This window comes from Natator depressus, chromosome 3 (assembly GCF_965152275.1).
Source record: "Natator depressus isolate rNatDep1 chromosome 3, rNatDep2.hap1, whole genome shotgun sequence".
NCBI classification, from domain to species: Eukaryota; Metazoa; Chordata; order Testudines; family Cheloniidae; genus Natator; species Natator depressus.
Window position 1 is genome coordinate 70,838,692 of NC_134236.1, and position 20,305 is coordinate 70,858,996.

Here is a 20,305-nt window from a genome sequence, read left to right on the forward strand (position 1 = left end):
AATTTTACAGCCTACAGGTCCACTCAGTTCTACTACTTGTTCAGCCAATCGCTCAGACAAACAAGTTTATTTACATAAAATGACAAAATTAGAAAGGTCAAGGCACAAAATGAAAATCAAACTAGCTAGAGACATACAAGACAGCAAGAAAATACTCTACAAATACATTAGAAGCAGGAGGAAGACAAGGACATGGTAGGCCCGTTACTCAATGAGGGAGGAAAAATAACAGAAAATGTGGAAATGGCACAGGTGCTTAATGGCTTCTTTGTTTTGGTTTTCACCAACAGGTTGGTGGTGATTGCACGTCTAACGTAGTGAATGCCAGTGAAAATGAGTTAGGAGCAGAAGAGGCTAAAATAGGAAAAGAGCAAGTTAAAAATTACTTAGACAAATTAGATGTCTTCAAGTCACCAGGGCCTGATGAAATGCATCCTAGAATCCTGAAGGAGCTGACTGAGGAGATATCTGAGCCATTAGCAATTATCTTTGAAAAGTCATGGAAGATGGGAGAGATTCCTGAAGACTGAAAAAAGGGCAAATATAGTGCCAATCTATAAAAAGGGAAATAAGGACAACTCAGGGAATTACAAACCAGACAGCTTAACTTCTGTACCTGGAAAGATAATGGAGCAAATATTTAAGCAATTTGCAAACATCTAGAAGATAATAAGGTGATAAGTAACAATCAGCATGGATTTGTCAAAAACAAATCATGTCAAACCAACCTGATAGCTTTCTTTGACGGGGTAACAAGGCTTGTGGATAGAGGGGAAGTGGTAGATGTGGTATATCTTGACTTTAGTAAAGCTTTTGATACTGTCTCACGACTTTCTCAAACTAGGGAAATGTAACCTAGATGGAGCTACTAGAAGGTGGGTGCAAAACTGGTTGGAAAACCGTTCCCAGAGAGTAGTTATCAGTGATTCAGTGTTATGCTGGAAGGGTATAACGAGGGGGGAAAGAGGGGGTCCTGCAGGGGTCTGGTTCTGTTCAATATTTAGATAATGGCACACAGAGCATACTTAAAGTTTGCAGACAATACCAAACTGGGAGGAGTGCTTTGGAGGATAGGATTAAATTTCAAAATGATCTGGACAAACTAGAGAAATGGTTTGAAATAAACAGGATAAAATTCAATAAGGGCAAATGCAAAGTACTCCATTTAGGAAGGAACTATCAGTTACACACATAGAAAATGGGAAATGACTGCCTAGGAAGGAGTACTGCGTAAAAGGGATCTGGGGGTCATAGTGGACCACAAGCTAAATATGAGTCAACAGTGTAACACTGTTGCAAAAAAAGCAAACATCATTCTGGGATGTATTAGCAGGAGTGTTGTAAGAAAGACATGAGAAGTAATTCTTCCGCTCTACTCCGCGCTGATTAGGCCTCAGCTACAGTATGGTGTCCAGTTTTGGGCGCTGCATTTCAGGAAGGATGTGGACAAATTGAGAGAGTCCAGAGAAAAGCAACAAAAATGATTAAAGGTCTACAAAACAAGACCTATGAGGGAAGACTGAAAAACTTGGGTTTGTTTAGTCTGGCAAAGAGAAGACTGAGAGGGGACATGATAACAGTTTTCAAGTATGTAAAGGGTTGTTACAAGGAGGAGGAAGAAAAATTGTTTTTCTTAACCTCTGAGGATAGGACAAGAAGCAGTGGGCTTAAAGTGCAGCATGGGAGGTTTAGGTTGGACATTAGGAAAAACTTCCTGTCATTAAGCACGGTGCAATAAATTACCTAGGAAGGTTGTGGAGTCTCCGTCTTTGGAGATTTTTAAGAGCAGGTTAGACAAACACCTGTTAGGAATGGTCTAGATCTCTGCTTCTCAAGCTATCTGATGTGGGGGACTGGCAATTTTTTTTCCCCCCAATGTGCGCGCAGACCGGCAGCCGATGGCTCGCGGACCAGCACTGTTCCACGGACCAGCACTTTGAGTAGCACTGGTCTAGATAATACTTTAGTCCAGACCCCTGCATTCATGGCAGGACTAACTGACCTCTCAAGGTCCCTTCCAGTTGTATGATTCTATTCTATGATTTGCAGGAGATAATGGTGCCTACTTCTTGTGTACTGAATGTGAGAACAGGCATTCATACGGCACTGCTGTAGCCGGCACTGCAAGATATTTACGTGCTAGATGCACTAAATATTCATATGTCCCTTTAAGCTTCAACCACCATACCAGAGGAGATGCGTCCATGCTGATGTTGGGTTCTGCTCGATAAAGATCCAAAGCAGTGCAGACCGATGCATGTTCATTTTCATCATCTGAGTCAGATGCCACCAGCAGAAGGTTGATATATTTATTTTTTTTTGGTGGTTCCGGTTCTATGGGTTTCCGCATCAGAGAGTTACTCTTTTAAGACTTCTGAAAGCATGCTCCACACCTCATCCCTCTCAGATTTTGGAAGGCACTTCAGATTCTTAAACCTTGGGTTAAGTGGTGTAGCTATCACTAGAAATCTCACATTGGTACCACCTTTGCCTTTTGCAGTGAAAGTGTTCTTAAAACTAACATGTGCTGGGTCATCATCTGAGACTGCTATAACATGAAATATATGTCAGAATGCAGGTAAAACAGAGCAGGAGACACACAATTTTCTCCCAAGGAATTCAGTCACAAATTTAAAACAACACATTTTTTCATTAGCATGCAAGCATGTCCTCTGGAATGGTGGCTGAAGCACAAAGGGGCATCCGTATAAATGTTTAGCATATCCACCACATAAATACTTTGAGATCCTGGTTACAAAAGTGCCATGTGACTGCCTGTTCTTACTTTCGGGTGACATTGTTAAGAAGCAGCAGGCAGCATTATCTCCCGTAAATGTAAAACTTATTTGTCTTAGTGATTGACTGAAGAAGGAGGACTGAGTGGACTTGTAGGTTCTAAAAAGTTTTACATTGTTTTGTTTTGGAGTGCAGTTATGTAACAAAAAAAAAATCTACATTTGTAAGTTGCACTTTCAGGACAAAGATTACATTACAGTACTTGTATGAGGTGAATTGAAAAATGCTATTTCTTCTCTATCTTTTTACAGTGCAAATATTTGTAATAAAAATATAAAGTGAGCACTGTCTACTTTGTATTCTGTATTTTAACTGAAAACAATATATTTGAAAATATAGAAAACCATCCAAAATATTTAATAAATTTCAATTGGTATTCTACTGTTTAACAGTGCAATTAAAACTGTAATTAATCATGACTGATTTTTTTAAATCAAGACCAATTTGAGTTTCTTGAGTTAGTTAACTGTGATTAATCGACAGCCCTAATTTTAAAACAAACGTTTCTCCAGAAGATTTAACAAGTGACTTCTGAGCTTACATCTGTATTCAGAAATCAGCAGTTAAGAATAGTGATAAGAGAAATATCCCCAGTATATTTCTGTAGTAAATACTTATACCACTGGTTCTCAAACTTTTGTACTGGTGACCCCTTTCACATAGCAAGCTGCTGAGTGCGACCCCCACTAATAAATTAAAAATACTGTTTTATACATTTAACACCATTACAAATGCTGGAGACAAAGTGGGGTTTGGGGTGGAGGCTGACAGCTTGCGACCCCCCAGGTAATAACTGCGACCCCCTGAGGGGTCCCGACCCCCAGTTTGAGAACCCCTATACTGTGGTATTTTTAATTAAATTGTATATTTTTTAAACAAAAATTGTGTAACCAATAATTATAGTATATATAGACAGCACCATATATGTTGTGATTTTGAAAAGCACTCAACATTGACCTAACTCTGCTCTCACTAATATCTTCTGATTGAAGATTTACAGTAGAACCTCAAAGTTATGAACAGCAGAGTGACAAATTGACCAGTCGACCAGACACTTCATTTGGAACAGGAAATACACAATCAGGCAGTAGCAGACACAAACACACAAATACAGTTGTGTTAAAACTACTAAAAAAAGGGAAAGCAGCATTTTTCTTCTGTATAGTAAAGTTTCAAAGCTGTATTAACTCAATGTTCAGTTGTAAAGTTTTGAAAGACCAACTATAACATTTTGTTCAGTTACGAACATTTCAGAGTTAAAAACAACCTCCATTTAACGCTGAGGTTCTACTGTAGCTCTATTTTTCCATCCTAACAAACTGTGGACATATTTTCATTATTCAAATACATGTCTAATTTTTTTTTGACTCATACCAATCTCTTGTCATAATGCCTTCTTGTAGCAATGAGTTCCACGTCACTTACATACTGTTTATAAAGCATTTCCTGTAATCAATTTTAAATTTGCTGACTGAAGCTTTCACTGAACGTGTACTATGAGAAAAGATAACTAGGAGCTCCCGGATTTATCTTCTCAGTATCATTTCTGATTTGGCATACCTCTTTCATGTCCCCTTATTCCTCTCCTCCCTGAACTAAGAAATCCCATGCCTCCATGATTAGCTATGTAATAGGATGTATTCTGTTCTCTCCACCAAAGGAACAGTCTCCTTTTGCTCTTAATTTCACCCTGACTTTCTCATCTTCTTTTTCTGCTCCCCTGCACTTGCTGCTTTCTGCCTGCTCCTTCCCCGCTACCATGGTCACGCTAGCTAACTGGCTGGCTGGCACTGTACTCTACTCTCCCACCGCCTGCACTCATATACCTCTCTTGAGGAATCTCTTGGCTCTTCTCTCAGTGGTGGCCAACGACCCTGAAGGGGACAACTGTTTACATTCCTCTCTTCCTCCTTTGCACCACTAGGTTTTATGGAGACAACTAGATGTGCTCCTTATTTCTATCTGCTTTTACAGATAGCCTCACCACTGATAAGAATTTTTTTTGTAAAAGAAGCTGTAAATGGGAGTCAGCATCATATGTTCTCCATGGACCATCAGTAAGTACAGAGTGGACCACAGATTTAGAGATGCTGATGTACTACATTATCCTTAGCGTTACTTACTTACTGCCCTTTATTGAATAGGAAAGCTTATTAAGAAAGAAAACCTCCTGTATTTTAGAGCAGTGTGATTTTACTATAGTGATTTTATCCATCTAATGGCAATTTCTTCATTAAGGCACAAGATTTTATTCACTTGCTTACCGACTGCTTCGCTGGATTTTTCATTTGCTGTGCCAGTTTTGATTCTAAGCGTTTAATGGTATCATTGGTAGCAGGTCCTTGAAAGTCACTTGGTTCCATGTTAGCATCACTCTTGTTACTGGTGTTTGTAGAAGTCATGTCCATGAATGAGCCTATTTAAACGCCCACCCCCCCAAAAATAAACATTTTTTGTATTTAAATCAATCACTTCTTTGAAAACATTAAATCAAACTAAAATTCTTTAGCTACCCATTCTTCATTCCCTAATACCAACCTTATAATTTTAAAGTAAATTTTTAAAACATTTGACAAAAGAAACTGCAGCACTGCAGTTTAAAAAAATTCAGAATATACCTCAAAAGCAAAAAAAAAAACAAACCACAAACCAATTCAGAACAAGATGTTGAACAGCAAGTTTACCCTGATCTTAAAGACAAGCTTTAGCTATCAATCTCAAATCATTAACAAAAATCTTCGATTATGAACACGATTGGCAGTTTTGCTCATAAAATCCATTACGAATCCTTCTGTATAATGAAAATATATTTGTAGGATAAACAAATTAAAACATTGCTTTACAAATTGCAAGTAATAGATTTAAGACTTTATTTTCTTAAGTATGTTTTAAATTTGTGCGCTAAACATGTTTCATGTAGTCTGGCTAAAGAAGACCATCAAGTAGATGACAAAGTTAATGGGATTTTGCAATAAAATGTACAGGTGAATTCAAAAGTACCTTATGTCCAAAATATTCTGTGTGTGAGAGAGAAATTTAGAGTTTGGGGCAGAGGGAAGAAGGCACGTATGGACAACTGTAGAAGTTAAGTTACAAGAACCCAAGGGAATGAGGAAAATAGGGCAAAATTTCATAAAGGAAGCATTTAAATTTTTTCCCATGCAAAATGCTGTGGGTCTGAGTGATCACCAGTTTTGTGCACCAGGAAAGAATTTTTCTCTTGGGGCAAGATTGGTAGAATGTCTGGTGGGTATTTTTGCCTTCCTCATGGCACCCTGAGGGCCTTTTTTTAGGTTAACAGGAGGTAAAAAAAAGTTGCAAGTTTAATCAGTGGAATCTGTAATTTCATCAAAATCGGATGAGGGGGTCCAGTGCAGAAGAGAGGCTCAAAGGACCAGCTGATAGGGGCAAACATGAGTAAGATCTGAGAGATGGCTATTGGACCCTAATAACCCGCAGGAAGAAAGGGAGACCCTAAGTCTTTGCAGACTGAGTTATCCTTCATGTGTACCCTCATTCTCTGTTGTGGGAGGAGGGCAAGGGGATTCAGAGTTTGGCTGAACCCTAGGGATTAGGCTGAAGGAAGCAAAACTTGAATATTTGTTATGAGGCCCTTTACCACACACTGAACCAGGCATTTAGGAAGGGGTTATTTTCCCCCCATCAAAATTTAAAGTTAATAAAGTTGCAGGCTGTGCTTTATAATACATTCCTGGATCTGTTTCATTTCCCTGCTTATCCTATTTAAAAAGTGTTTTTTTTCCCCCCTTATATATTTATACAATCATACCTGTACTAGTGGCAGAGTTGCTTTGGCCTTCATCTGAATACTGACAAGGATACTGCAGAGGTTCATCAGCTCCAGGAAAGTACTGTGTAGAGAGTAAATTGTTATATATTAACATAATTAATGCTTTCAGAGTACATATAGCAGCTACAGAGATAGCATACACCTCAACAGATCTTGGTTCTCTGAATAAATGCAGAGGAAAAAAGGTAATTTGAGAATGCTATTTTGTTTAACTGCAGAACCATCTGCAACATCTTGCTTTTCAGTAACATTCCTTCCCCACACCTCCCAAAAACAAAGCACACAAACCTATCTTTATTAAGTGCCTTCAGACAGATATGTAATGTAATTTAAGAACAATGCAGCATAATGGAAGCCATTTACAATGGCATAAATCAGGCAACGTACAGTTTAATTCAGCATAAGGATGGAATGAATCACATTCAATTCTAGTGGATATTAGGGAGTTTTGTCAGGGAAAGTAAGGTAGCAGTTAAGAAGAGAGGATGGAGAATTGAAAGTGTCTGTGAATAAACCCTCTATGGCTTAATGGCACGAGCCATTCAAACACTGTTTTCGTTTAGCTTATTTAGACACCTGGCAGTTAGCTTAAGTAGTGCTCACTACCTAAAAAATGGCTAAATTTCTGTGAACCTGATCACCAATATGACTAATACAAACAAATCTGTTGGGGTTAATAATGCAAATAAAAACTACTTTTAAACTTCCAATTATTCTTGTTCACTTGCATTCAGTGTAAAGATATTCATATTGGCAAATGTCTGAGTAATACATGTGCTACCTCTATGGAGAGCATTTTGTTTGGTTTAGCTAATGTATTTTGATTTTGATTTGTATTTCTGAGATTTAGCAAAACAAATGAATACTGTTATTCTTCAGGATCAGATTTCTGAAGGAAATGAAGTTGAAATAGCAGTGATACTGACAAAGATAGGTAATATACACTTAGATAGATTCTATTCCTTGAAATTTGCGAAGTTACCATGCTAGTGCCTATTTTTTCCTTAAAGGAGCCAATAAAGGTCCTGAAACTACAGAGCAGCTATCAACATCTCAATGCTCACAAAAATGGCAGAGAAACTAAAATAGTAAAAAATACTTGAGTAACTACAACTTTGTAAAGTCAAACCAGAACATCTGTAAAAAACCTCACACATGATCCTACAGCCTGTAACCGTTTTTAGAGTCTTTTCAGCAAGTCATGTGATGTAAGCATTGAGGAAAAATCTTTAGAGACTGGAGATACAACTTAGAACAACAGATTAACACTGGGCTCATGGAAGGCATACCTTCAAAAGCCAATACTACAACATAACCCCTGTTAAAATATTTACAGATTAAAAGAAAAGGTTATACCCGCATCAAATGTGTCATTATTTTGACAATTTCTTCCATGGAAGGTCGTTGTGAAGGATCCTTAGACCAACAACGAGTCATTAAACTCTCAATAGGTTTAGGTAAATTTTTGATCAGTGGTGGCCGAGTACCTACAATTAAAATTAGACAAGTCTTAATTTATATAATCAAACTATTCTTGAAAATTCTGTCATTGCCTGAATTTTTTAAACAACCTATTTTGCTATTTAAGCAATAGCATTAAAGATGCATGATAACTATAGTCTGGAGAAAACCAACCTGCATTTAAAAAAAAAATAGAGTCACCAACCATTTATTCTATTTTTTCTTATTTGTTTATAGTACATACAAATTAGAAAATTATGTCTAGGTAAGCATAAGTAAAAAGAGCTGTCTTTCAATAATGCTCTGAATGCACTATATGTCTGGTCAGTTTATGAACATATTTAAATGACAAGAGGAAAACAGAAAAAATAGTAACAGCAGCACTTTAGATAGTGTTTTCCTCATCTAACTTCCCCTGCAGACAGACACAGTGGAAAATTTAACAGTGCTTTACTTCTTCAAACTAATATTTATATTATTGTTGCACCTAGGAGCCTCAAGTCATGGACCAGGATCCCATTGTACTAGCTGATGTCCAAACACAGAACAGACAGATAGTCCCTGACCCAAAGAACTTCGTCTAAAACAAGAGACAATAGATCGATACAGAGAGTTGGGAAGATACAGGGAAACAATGAGACAATATTGGTCATCATGATAACCAGTGGTTTCAGTACAACAGTAGTCTGTCTTTTTTTTTAAAATAGGTCTCACAGAAAAGTAGAGTTTTAAGGAGCGATTTGAAGGAGGAAAATGAGTTAGTTTAGTGGATCTCTGCAGGGAATGTCTCCTAGGTAAATGGCTGGATTTTCAGAAGTGATGAGCAACAAGGTTTCCCGGTAACGTAATCAAATAAGCATTTTTGAAAAACCAAGCCAGTTATTTAGCACTTTGGACACAAAATTTTGGTGTCCTGGTTTGAAAAATCTTAGCTAGCATTACATTCAACTTCAATTTTGGCCATTTTATTTTTTGAGATAGGTGATCTGTATCTCACCTATTGTTCACTCAGGATGAATGGAATACTTCATTATCACAACAAAAATAAATTGATGGTTCTTCTCCTTATTAATTCAGACATGCTAATTACATGTAGCACTGTCAGTAAGCACAGTCTAACAGACAAGAAAGAGAACCAAAAATGAACTGGTTCAGAAGCAAGAGTGCTTAAGTATTAATTATTAATGACAACGCAATCTACAGTGAGGTATCAAACTGCCACCTACTGAATAATGACTAATTTTGCAAAGATTAAATATTTAATGTTGTTACATGTCAAATATACAATTTAACTTTAAATGCACTAAAATGAAAAATTATTTTCAACTCACCATTGTGAACTGCCCACATTATGCGGAAAGCAGGGCCACCAATCTCATCAAAAGGTTTCCTACGGGTGATCACTTCCCAAAGAATAATACCCCAACTGAATACATCACATTTTTCACTGTAATTGCTACCTGGAAAAAAATAATCAATATAATTGGTCTTTTCTACATGATATGTGCCTACAAGTTTAGAGAAATAGCTATGCATGGTTCAGTTTTCCTTCAGAGTAGAATATCTTCTTGTTTTTCACACACAGAAAACAGCAGTCGTAAGGCCGTCTGACACCAATTTTTTAAAAACTTCTAATTCACCCAAAGTAAATTTGAAAAAAATGTTTATAGAAAACATTTTCTTCAAGGTTTTAAAAAACCCTTTTGCTATTATTGCCAATATGTTTACATAAGAGCTCTCCTCTTTGCAAACTAGTTCCTTCAGCTTGGACCTGCACTGAAATTATAAAACACAATGCTTAGGACAGTCTTGTTTTGAAATATCAAATGTGATTTTATTATGATCATCAATCTCTCAAAATTTAGCATTATTTTATTGTCATTTTGACTACCTGTCCTCCTTTAAATCTTTCTCCTAAACTCACTTCTTCCATGATGGCCACAGTAAATCAGTCATCATTCACCATCATCTATCATTTTTATATTTAAAAACAAGAAGTCCTTAAAAGAACCAGCAAGATGTGCCCAGGCCTATGCTAAGTAACCATGTGATCATTTCACTGTATCTCCATCACCCCAATGCCTCCCCGTTTATTATTCTCACTCATTTTGTCATGCCTAAAATTTAGTTTTAAGTTCTTTGGGGCTGGGATTGAGCCTTTCTAGGTCTCTCATGAAGCACACAGCAGATGCTGGGTGATATAAAATAATGAATAATAATAAAGCTCAGAGAAGGAGACAAGAGACCACAGAATGATAAATACTTTGTTAATTAAAGAAAGCCATGAACTTCTTAAACAGACATGAATGATAAACAAATTCAAGATAGAAAGTATGTAAACAACAGTCAGCACTATGATTTATCCTTTCTGGTCAATATCTGAAACAAGAATGACATTAAGAATCTAATAAATAGTCTGTTCTGTTTTCTCAGTAAGCATATGGAAAAACAATCTAATAATTTAAAGAGACACTTCTATACAGAATTTCTTTATATAGGAAGACACCATGTGACATAGGATAGTGGCATACACACACTGCACTACAGCTTGCTCAACTATTTTACTTCTATAGTTTTGAGTTTATAGTACTTCCTCCCTCCTTACTTTAGAATGACATTTATTTATTTAAATTTAAATAAAAAGGCACAAATATAAATCTCTAGGAACCCAGACACACATTTAATATTGCAACAAAACCCCAGTCCCATTGAAGTAATTATTTCAAAAGGAATTCTGACAGACTGCCATTTACAAAATAAAAGCTTTTTTCTACTCTTATTTTGATAAGAATACCTTCAGTTTTCTCCAAAGACCTATCAAACAGATGAGAAAATTTAGAAATTGTTGAGTTAGATGTAGATAGGCCTAGGTTTTGTTCTGATTTTATTGTCAATATCTGAGGTAGTAATTAATACATATAAATTGTTCAATGTTAAAATTTTAACACTGGTTTAATAAAGCTGAATGACAATTTTATTTCAAGATATTAATTTGAAATTTTACATTCTACCATTTTTAGACAGAAGGTATTCAATCATTCTGTGTAATGTGTTTCAATGGTGCCAATACAAATTTGGGGAAACAAAATATATAAAAATTGCTGTACTGGCGGCTTGCTGCAGTACTAAAAGCAGGAAATTTAGAACTGAAATTTTACATGTTCCTACTTAGTAGAATTTATGGACTGGAGAGTCACTAAGAAATGGATGATTTAGCATTTGCACTGGAATTCCTTGTAACAGCAAGGCTTTTAAATGTAGCCCTTAATCCAATTTAAAATCAGGATTTCCTGTGGTTTTTTTTTCCCCTTTTCTAAAATCAGATCTTCAACCTTTTTTTTTTTTTTAAATAAAGGAAAAGAAACTAACTTCTAGTGGTAAATGAACGTTAAGAATAAATTATGGCCAATATCTGAAGTGAACAAGGAGGTATGCCCAGGGCAGTTTCTAGTAAATTGGTATCTGTAGCACAGAAACTGACATAAAATTGCCAGTCTTAGAGAGATCAAGCACTGAATGACTATGGTGATTTAACTAGAGGCATAATCTATACTTAAAATTTAGGTTGACATACCTACATTGGTCAGGGGTGTCAAACTGATTCCAGATCAATGTAGCTTTGCTGACCTAACCCCAAGTGTAGATACAGCTATGTTGATGGAGGAATACTTCCATTGACCTAACTACCGGCAGGTGGTGCTTCTGCACCAATGAAAACACCCCTTTCCATCAGTGTAGGTTATGTCTACATTACAGGTTTATGCTGGCATAGCTATGGTGATGTCAGTAGGACAGTATAGTCTCAGTAGTATAGACATACTCTAAAATGTTCATGCTCAGGAGTCCAGAACATCTGACCAGAGCCTACTGATATTGTTGTGGAGAAGCTTTAAAGCCTGGTGGTCGTCTGTTTTTTTCAGGTGGCTACCCAGACCTCCTTTTTACAGTATTATCAATTTGATACCTTTCTGGAGAACTTAATTCACTATTAAGACCTCTAGGGAAAAAACAAAACACATACTCAAAAAACTCACTCTATCCATCCACAATTAAACTCTTAATGAAACTTTTACTCACTCACAGGGGGCAAAATCAGCACCAGTTAATCACTGGTCTGAAAGTGGTCTGATGTGCATAATGACCGAGCTATTCACCATTTAACCACACAGTAATTATACAAATCCTTGTGATTTTATTGTTTACCATCACTGGGCTTCCCCACCATATGCCAACAAATCGCTTTTGATTCCTCTCCCCACTTAAATATTAAATACAAATTAATTTTTAAACATGAATTACGTATAGGGTGAGAGGAGAAGAGGAGGTGAACTAAACTTCACGGGATAAGGAAGAGAAGGGAGATATGGGGGAAAAAAGGGGATAGGCGGAGTTACAAGTTAGGGAGGGATCAAAAATGGAGGTGGCTATGCTTGTTCGACACATACATGGCGAATTCTGAAGACCATGGCAAATCAGAATATGGGGTGGAAGGAATGACAGCATATTTCAGTGCAATCAGAATCTGGGATTATTTTGTAATCTCAGAAACAACAATATCCCACGATGGTAACACCAAACAAGATGCATAATTTACTGTTACAGTCTTTTCAGTTTTGCCATTTGTGAACTTCAAGTATCAAACTTTTCCCCATTCGTGTGAATTCCTTTCCTAAAGATACTTGTACAGCAGTCTTTGTCCCTAGTTTTTAAATGTAAATTAAAGACTTCCCCCAAGTTATTTTTAATCTTTAAAATTTATTTCTGTATTTTATAATGCAACTTAACAGAAACAATGCATGTAAATGATGCTCTCAACTGATTTCTTATATCAAATCATTCAAAATAACGTCCTTAAGTAGAGGAATACATGTCAAACTGTACATTATTTTGTTACCTTCAAAAACTTCAGGTGCCATCCAAGCAGCACTTCCCTTATTGTTGGTCATGTGCGTTTGAATATCACAGGCTGTACCAAAGTCACAGATTTTTAGAACTGTCCCCCCAGCTACCAACAGCAAGCTGTCAAGAAAATCCCAGATTTTTTTTTTTTAATAGAATTCAGTAGTCTTGTTACAATAATAAAACATTACTATTTTATTCCAACAACTTTCACTTGAGGCCTTGCTTCACAGTAGTGTACAGTAACTTGGCAGTAACTTGTTCATCTAAGTATAAAAATATTCTTAAAATTTACTATAGTATGTCAGTAGGTTGTGACTTCCTAATTATGATAAACTGCTGAATTTTAATTTTTAATCTTTATAGCTCTATTTGAAATATGTTTAAATAGAAAACAGTTTCTTTAGGCATAGTTATTTCAATCCACTAAGCACCCAATGGAGACAAAATTAGCCTTTTATATGCTGATTCATAAACATTTTATACAGGCTCCGCAGAGAGAAGGCCAGTCATCATGGCTGCTATCTTGCCAGAAGGGGAATGATCAGGACTCCCATTAGAGCCAGCCAATGCTGCTTTTTCTTCAAATGGAAGGGTTGCTATTGACCATGCGGTCTCAGTGCCTATGGATGAGCATTGGGGAAGGAAGAAAGAATTGGAGCATCAAATGTAGGTTCTCCTGCAAAACAGTGCAAGTCACTAGAAGTAGACCTCAAGGCCTTTTTAATTTCCCCATTCAGGTAACCAAGTCCCTGCTAAAAACCCACTTCCATGATATGGGGCAAGAACAGGCTTTATGTCTGCACAACACGCAGTGCTGAACACACAGTTAGTGGTACACAAAACAATCAGCGTGTCTTGATTTTATAACTGAAATTTAAAACCCATAGTCTTTATTTAGATTCATTTACTTTATAGCTAATAAATAAAAGTTATCAATTAAAAGTTTTCCTCCAAATCCACTGGAAGTAACAGGATAATGAGAAACCCCAAATTGCACTTTTAAGAAAAAAAGGTTTAACACTGACTAGAAACCTACTTTGGCGGTTTCAGGTCCCTGTGAATTAGAGCCTTTGGTTTCATGCTGTGGAGGTATGCCACTCCTTGGGAACACTGTAAACACCAACTCATTGCATGTGCAGCAGTATAATAAGGCAGAGGCTCAGCACCATGCAGTACTGCAAAACAAAGGCACAAACTAAAAAGAACTTTATTGCATATTACCATGGAAACAATGGAGTTAACACACCAGTAACAAGCTGTATGACATTCAACTAGTTATTTACTCTCATCCTTTAGCGTTGCTGTTGAAATCTCTTTTTACATTGTTTAACTTTATATATCACTATTAATGGAAGTTACCTGAATAGTGATTTCCAAAGTTTTTAAAAGGGTACTTAGTTCATTAGCAAATATTTACACACACAAATTCTGCCACTTAATGGCTAGTTATAAAATAAAGTCACTCATTTTCAGCTGTATCTAGTGTGGCCTGTATTAAATGATCACTCAAGAAATTGACAACAAGTTGAAGGTGGTCACTTAATAAAGTCAGATTTTTACAGGGAAAAATGAAAGGAGTCACAAAATTTAAGCCATTTATTTGATACCAAAAGATCAGATGATTAAAACATGTTTTTAAACTATGCTGGTTGTAAAATGCTCTTTAAAATAAATATTAAACCCATTTTATATTTTAAGAAAAGGTTCTCCTAACACTAACACTTTAGCTGCAGGGAGACACCATGTTTAAATGATACTCACCATTGTACAGAGAACCTCCTTCAGCATACTCCATAACAAGACACACCTTTTGGGGAGGGGACAAAAAATAGGGATGTTTTAAAGTGCAGTGTAGGGGCGGACAATAGGTTTTGTAATTTGAAAGGAAAGTTCTTTGAGAGGAACTGCAAAGCGTCCATAATTGATGCATTGATCTATCAGATGCAGAATTAAATTGATGCTGAGATCCTATTAAAGGGTAGCAAAGAGGAGAGGATGCATCACTGTATACCCCTTAAGGCTAAGGTTGCCTTCAAATTACAGTTAGAATGGATGTACTGTAAGAGTGGATTAGAAAAGATTAACTAAAATTGCCAATTTTTATTAGACCTGAATAAACTATTTTAATCAATTTAATATCCCAGACCACTAATAAAATACGTCTAAGTTAGCCTACCATGTTGTGAGTTCAAGATTTCATATCTGTCCTGCTACAGTACTTGCTGCATCACCTGAGGCATTTGTAGGGTTCTCAGCTGTTGCAGGGTAAAAACAGAATCCTGACCTTGGCAGGTAAATGTAAAGGAATTGATTTCCAATCATGTGTGTGTCATCTGTAAATAAATCATTTTTTGTAGTGCTGATTTGGATTCAATATGGGGACTGCACACCACATACATTCATACCACACTAATTTCTTTGCAATCAAAAAAATCAGCATAGGGAGAGCAAAAGAACAAGATGAAGTGTGAATAGGTTTTTAGAGGCTACACTTTGCTTCAAGTAAAAAAAAATTAATATTTAGAAAAAATCAACCCATTAATAAGAAAACCAGAAACCAATTTATAGACAATACTAAGGTGGCTATATTGGCTGAATGTATTTCTTGCATTATTGCTTGATTATAGTGAGCTTTATCAAGGTGACAAAAACTGGAGGATTACAACTTACTGGATTCAGACAGGCTCCATATAACTTGACAATATTAGGATGGTTCACACGTGACAACTGTCGAAGCTGCAACACAAAAGTTCACCACTTTTTTTCAACCACAAAATACTTCAAGTTACCATTTGGTTTCATATACACAGTTAATTAAATCAACACAAACAATTATTTACATAGCATGGTTTGTTCGCGTGAAAAAGCTGATGTCTTAGATAATTAAATTAGGTTGTAAACTAACAAATTTATGTCACATACTGTGCCTGGATTTTAAAACTGGACCATCTTCTAAAAATCTAATACTTAGGGCACTAGCCTAGAACTTGGGAGACCTGGGACCCTGGCTCTGCCACAGACGTCGTGCATAACCTTGGAAAGACAAATCAGAGTTTTCCTGTGCCTCAGGTCTCCATCTGTAAAATGGAGATAATAGCACTCCCCTGTCTCATAACAGATTATATTAGCCAGGCAGACCTATTAAAATGGGTCAGAAAATGTCATGACTGAAATCAAATTTTTAATTATGCATGTTAAGAACATAATTAAGTCTCATGCTTCAGGGCCAGAGTGTAAGCTGCTGAACAAGCAGATCATCCACTTTCCAAGTACAGCATTGCACAACTAGATATGACATTCTGAGGATTTTGCAATACTTCTGTACACTGTTTATTGCTCACAGTTGGAAGCAAGGTTACCTGACTTCAGAGACAAATGGTCTGAATTACTACAGAAAATCTTATGGGCAAAATAGTTCACTTTAATGCAAAAGGGAGTAATGCCACAAAAATGAACTATAAAATAAATTCTACAAGTTAACATTTATGCCATCCAGTCATGAGAAAAAATTGCTTGTAGTAATTCATAGTAGGCATGTGTGGATACACCCACTGAAGAAATTAAGAACCATTTTTTATTTTGCAAGTTGGCAGAAAATCAAACCAAGTGGGAAGTTTTGACTTTCACAGACTTTTGAGGGAGTTTTTAATAGTACCCTCTGAATTTCACTATCCAATCGATAGGACACATGACCCTATGTTCCTAGAAATTCTTTATATATAGTCTGAAGTGATATTAGAAAAGAACTGAATCTACACACTGCGAGAACTCAAAAATGTAATATCTTGAAACCAATTTGAGGATTTTCTCTCTTAGATTCTCTCTCATATAAAGCCCAACCAAGATGACTTACCATTCAACCATGTTTAGATTTATGTGAATGTTATTCTGCACTCACATACCATGACAATGAGCACAGTATACATATTCTGTTAGCAGAGAGATGTATTATAAATACATTTTAGTCACAAAATTGTAGTATGGTTAAAGGAACTGTAACACGTTAGGGATTTATTCTTATTTTACTCCATATATCCTGGGTACCCTAAATTTTTATCTACTGTGTTTTAAATGCAAACAAACAGAACTTTGGCATAATGAAAGTTCACTGAAGTTATGTAGTAACAACATTGGATCCTAGAATGTTCTCTCCTTTAGGAAATGTATGAATTATGTGTGAGGTGCTAAATTAAGAGGTGGAATGGAGAAAATGAGGGATGTGTTCGAAAATACATGAGTTACATGTATTTTCTTCTAGATTTTTACAATTTTAATTAAAAATAAATTACTACATTAATGGAAACATAAGCCAAACTTTTTCATAGCATGGCCCCCCCCCAATGTTAAGTGACACTGGATGAGATTCTCACTCCTTCTTTGGACTCTCTACACAGATTAAAAGGGTTGGAGCGGCATAAAGAGGCTCTAAATACCACAGACCTCACTGGGAAGAATTCCTTCAGTGCAGGAACTGGAGAAGACAGCCACAGGCCATCCTCCGAGGCCCCTCTTACAAGTTCTGGTGGAAGTGGCGTGGCTGGGTGTGGGGTATGTCAGTGGCAAAGCCATACCACATTACTGGGGGGGGGGGGGGGGGGGGGAAGAGAGGGACATACCGAATCCCATAACTTCTTTTCAAGGAATCTTACTGTACCTCCACAATGAAGGCCTTTCTTTCAGATTCACTTTCTATTTGTTTAATGGCTACATCTTTTCCTCGCCATTTTGCCTTGCAGACCACACCAAAGGCTCCTCTTCCAACAACCTAGATCAAGATAGCAAGGAATACTGTAGTTAAGAAAACAATTCCAGCTTGCCTGTAGCACTTCACAAATATTTAAAGAAACATGTTACGCAACATCAAAAATTAAAAATTTAGTATAAAGATATCAGGCATATGAAGTGAAGTCCAAGTTTATAACAAAACTTTAATTTTATGCAGTCATAAAGCACAGTTACAAATTATAGGGTTATTCTGATAAATGGCATGTGCATAAGGCTTCTTCCATAGATCACCTACAGGGAAAAACAGTAAACTATACGCATTAAATTCTTCACATTTTTTCTGAAATATTTATATTGCATACAAATTTGTAAAGTTACTTATTTCACACAAGTTCTACTCAAAAGGAACCTGGGAAAAAGGAAGAATAGTTGCTTCCCCCTTATTCTTTTCTTCATCCTTCCTACGTAGAGTTTACTTTTATAAAACTTGCTCTGGGAAATAGTATCTTATTGCACATATTCTTGCTTATTAGTTATATAAAGTTTGACCTCTGGAATAAAAAGTACATAAATGCATGTATTCTGGCACTATGCTGAAGTGTAGCAGAAGACAGAATAAGTGATATATGTCAGATACAGCCAAGGTATCCCCCCCCCGCCCAATACTTTCAATATTGATATTTTCAGACTAATGAGAACTTTACCCAGTCATTTCCTTTAACATTCCCTCTCATGAGCAAAATGTTCACTAAAACCAGTTTTCTCCATTAGTTGTTTACCTCCAATTAACCCTCTAATGAAGCATTAATACCAAATTTTAACTTTTATTATTATTTCTGTAAGAGTGGGTAGATGATATAATCCTGCACTTTGACTTCACTAGAAGGGGTTAGATAGAGATCCCTATATTTAGATTTCACAATACTTCCCATAAGAGATTCTTGAGTCTTTTTTTTTTTTTGTGGAGAAGCTCTAACACCTCCATTTTTTGGAGCAGGCCCTTGAAATTCAGCACGGGGGCCCCTTAGGAATAGAAATGCCTTTTCCTTGGACCCATCCAATTCTATTCAGGTTTGGTGGAGATATAAACTGTTGAAAAGTTCAATTTCCCTTTTCTTGCTCGCATTCCTCAGGAAAGTCCTGGAAGCATGCCAAAATAACCACCACCAACCACCACTGAAACCTAACACCTGGCCCCAGAAGTCCATCCCAGCCTCCTGGATCACAGCTTTCTGCTGATGCCAGCTAACACAGTTAATCCTACAGTTCAAGTTGTAGCAATTTGTGCTGCAGTGATGAAGGCCAATGCTTCAAATGCTATGCATGATTGGGGGTTATTATAATTACATACAAATGAATCCGATTTCACCATTTGCCTTAAAAAAGAAATTACAAAACAAAAATGAATGTTATTTAAGTTGCAAAGAAATCAAACACTACAAAAAAGTTTTGAAATTCAAAGTAAGTTTTCTACAGAAAATTTACTTTACTACACTGCATAAAGGCAGTAATTTCTATTTCTCATATCCTTATTAAATGCAAGGCCTTATTACTATTAATGTTACATAACATACACAAATTACTATGTAATGAGTTTAATGATTCAGTGGAAACAACATTTGGAAATTCCTGATTTCTCCCCCTTTCTACGCTATACATTGGGTATGAGTATATATCAGCAGTAATAAGACATGTTCAAAGACCTAACTCTTTCTAGTATTTTACTTGGTGAGCATGTCTTAGAAAATAGCCTTTTAAAAAAGATTTCTCCTCTCTTTATCCTCTTCTCTTTTTTGTTGCTTTAATGCTAATTTAAACATTTGATGGACACCAACTCGAAAAAAAAATCACTGTCTGAAAATGTTGTACACAGTATAGTTACAAGTGACCCCTATGATTATTGTAACCTAAGTTCCCTGTAAGCTGCGGGGCCACAAAGCAGCCTATTTTGCACCGTGCAGGTGCTCAGGGAACCCGCCTGGGGACCTGCCGCGACCATGGGAGGGGCGCCCCTCCCCCGGCTCCCAACCGACCATTGGAGGGGCACCCCTCCCCCAGCCACCAATTCAGCCTGCGGCACAGCCGGAGCAGCCCAACCCTGAAGTGGCATGGCCCTAGGCACATCTCTGCTCAACCCAGGTGTGGTTGGAGCAGCCCTCCCCCGGCCCAGACCTGCTGGGGCCAGGGAAAGGGCACCTATCCTGCAGCCCCAGAGCTCCCATGGTGGGGAGAGGAGCCTCTCCCTGACAACCCAGGTGCTGCTGCGGGGGCAGAGCGCTGGGGGAGTCTTCTCTCCCCGCTGTAGCCCAAGAACACCCTCCTGCACCCCAAACCCTTCATCCCCGCCCCACCCCAGAGCCCGCACCCTCAGCAGGAACCCTCACAATCCTGCACTCCAACCCTCTGCCCCAGCCCTAAGCCCCCTCCCACACTCTGAACCTCTTTGGCCCTACCGCCACCACATGAATTTTGTTACGTGCACCAATATGGAGGTGATGTGTTACACATATCCATCATATTGGTGCACGTAACAAAATTCATTCTGCATATGAGTGGGAAAAATTACAGGGACTACTGACTGTAACTGGAAGAATTTAGTGAAAATGTTAT

The 20,305-nt window shown here is 37.2% G+C and overlaps 1 protein-coding gene across 4 annotated transcripts in view; it reads right to left on the minus strand.

Annotated features, from left to right (window-relative positions):
- The window catches only part of MAP3K7 (mitogen-activated protein kinase kinase kinase 7), a 71,978-nt gene that overhangs the window by 33,017 nt on the left and 18,656 nt on the right, over positions 1 to 20,305 (minus strand). For all 4 annotated transcript variants that reach the window (XM_074948115.1, XM_074948114.1, XM_074948113.1 and 1 more), the window contains exons 2-10: positions 17,625 to 17,735; positions 15,641 to 15,706; positions 14,732 to 14,777; positions 14,007 to 14,145; positions 12,963 to 13,087; positions 9,400 to 9,528; positions 7,964 to 8,094; positions 6,587 to 6,668; positions 5,061 to 5,212 (exon numbers count right to left, since the gene is read on the minus strand). In XM_074948115.1, coding sequence (XP_074804216.1) covers positions 5,061 to 5,212; positions 6,587 to 6,668; positions 7,964 to 8,094; positions 9,400 to 9,528; positions 12,963 to 13,087; positions 14,007 to 14,145; positions 14,732 to 14,777; positions 15,641 to 15,706; positions 17,625 to 17,735 — 981 coding nt within the window. The remainder of the gene's footprint in view (positions 1 to 5,060; positions 5,213 to 6,586; positions 6,669 to 7,963; positions 8,095 to 9,399; positions 9,529 to 12,962; positions 13,088 to 14,006; positions 14,146 to 14,731; positions 14,778 to 15,640; positions 15,707 to 17,624; positions 17,736 to 20,305) is intronic.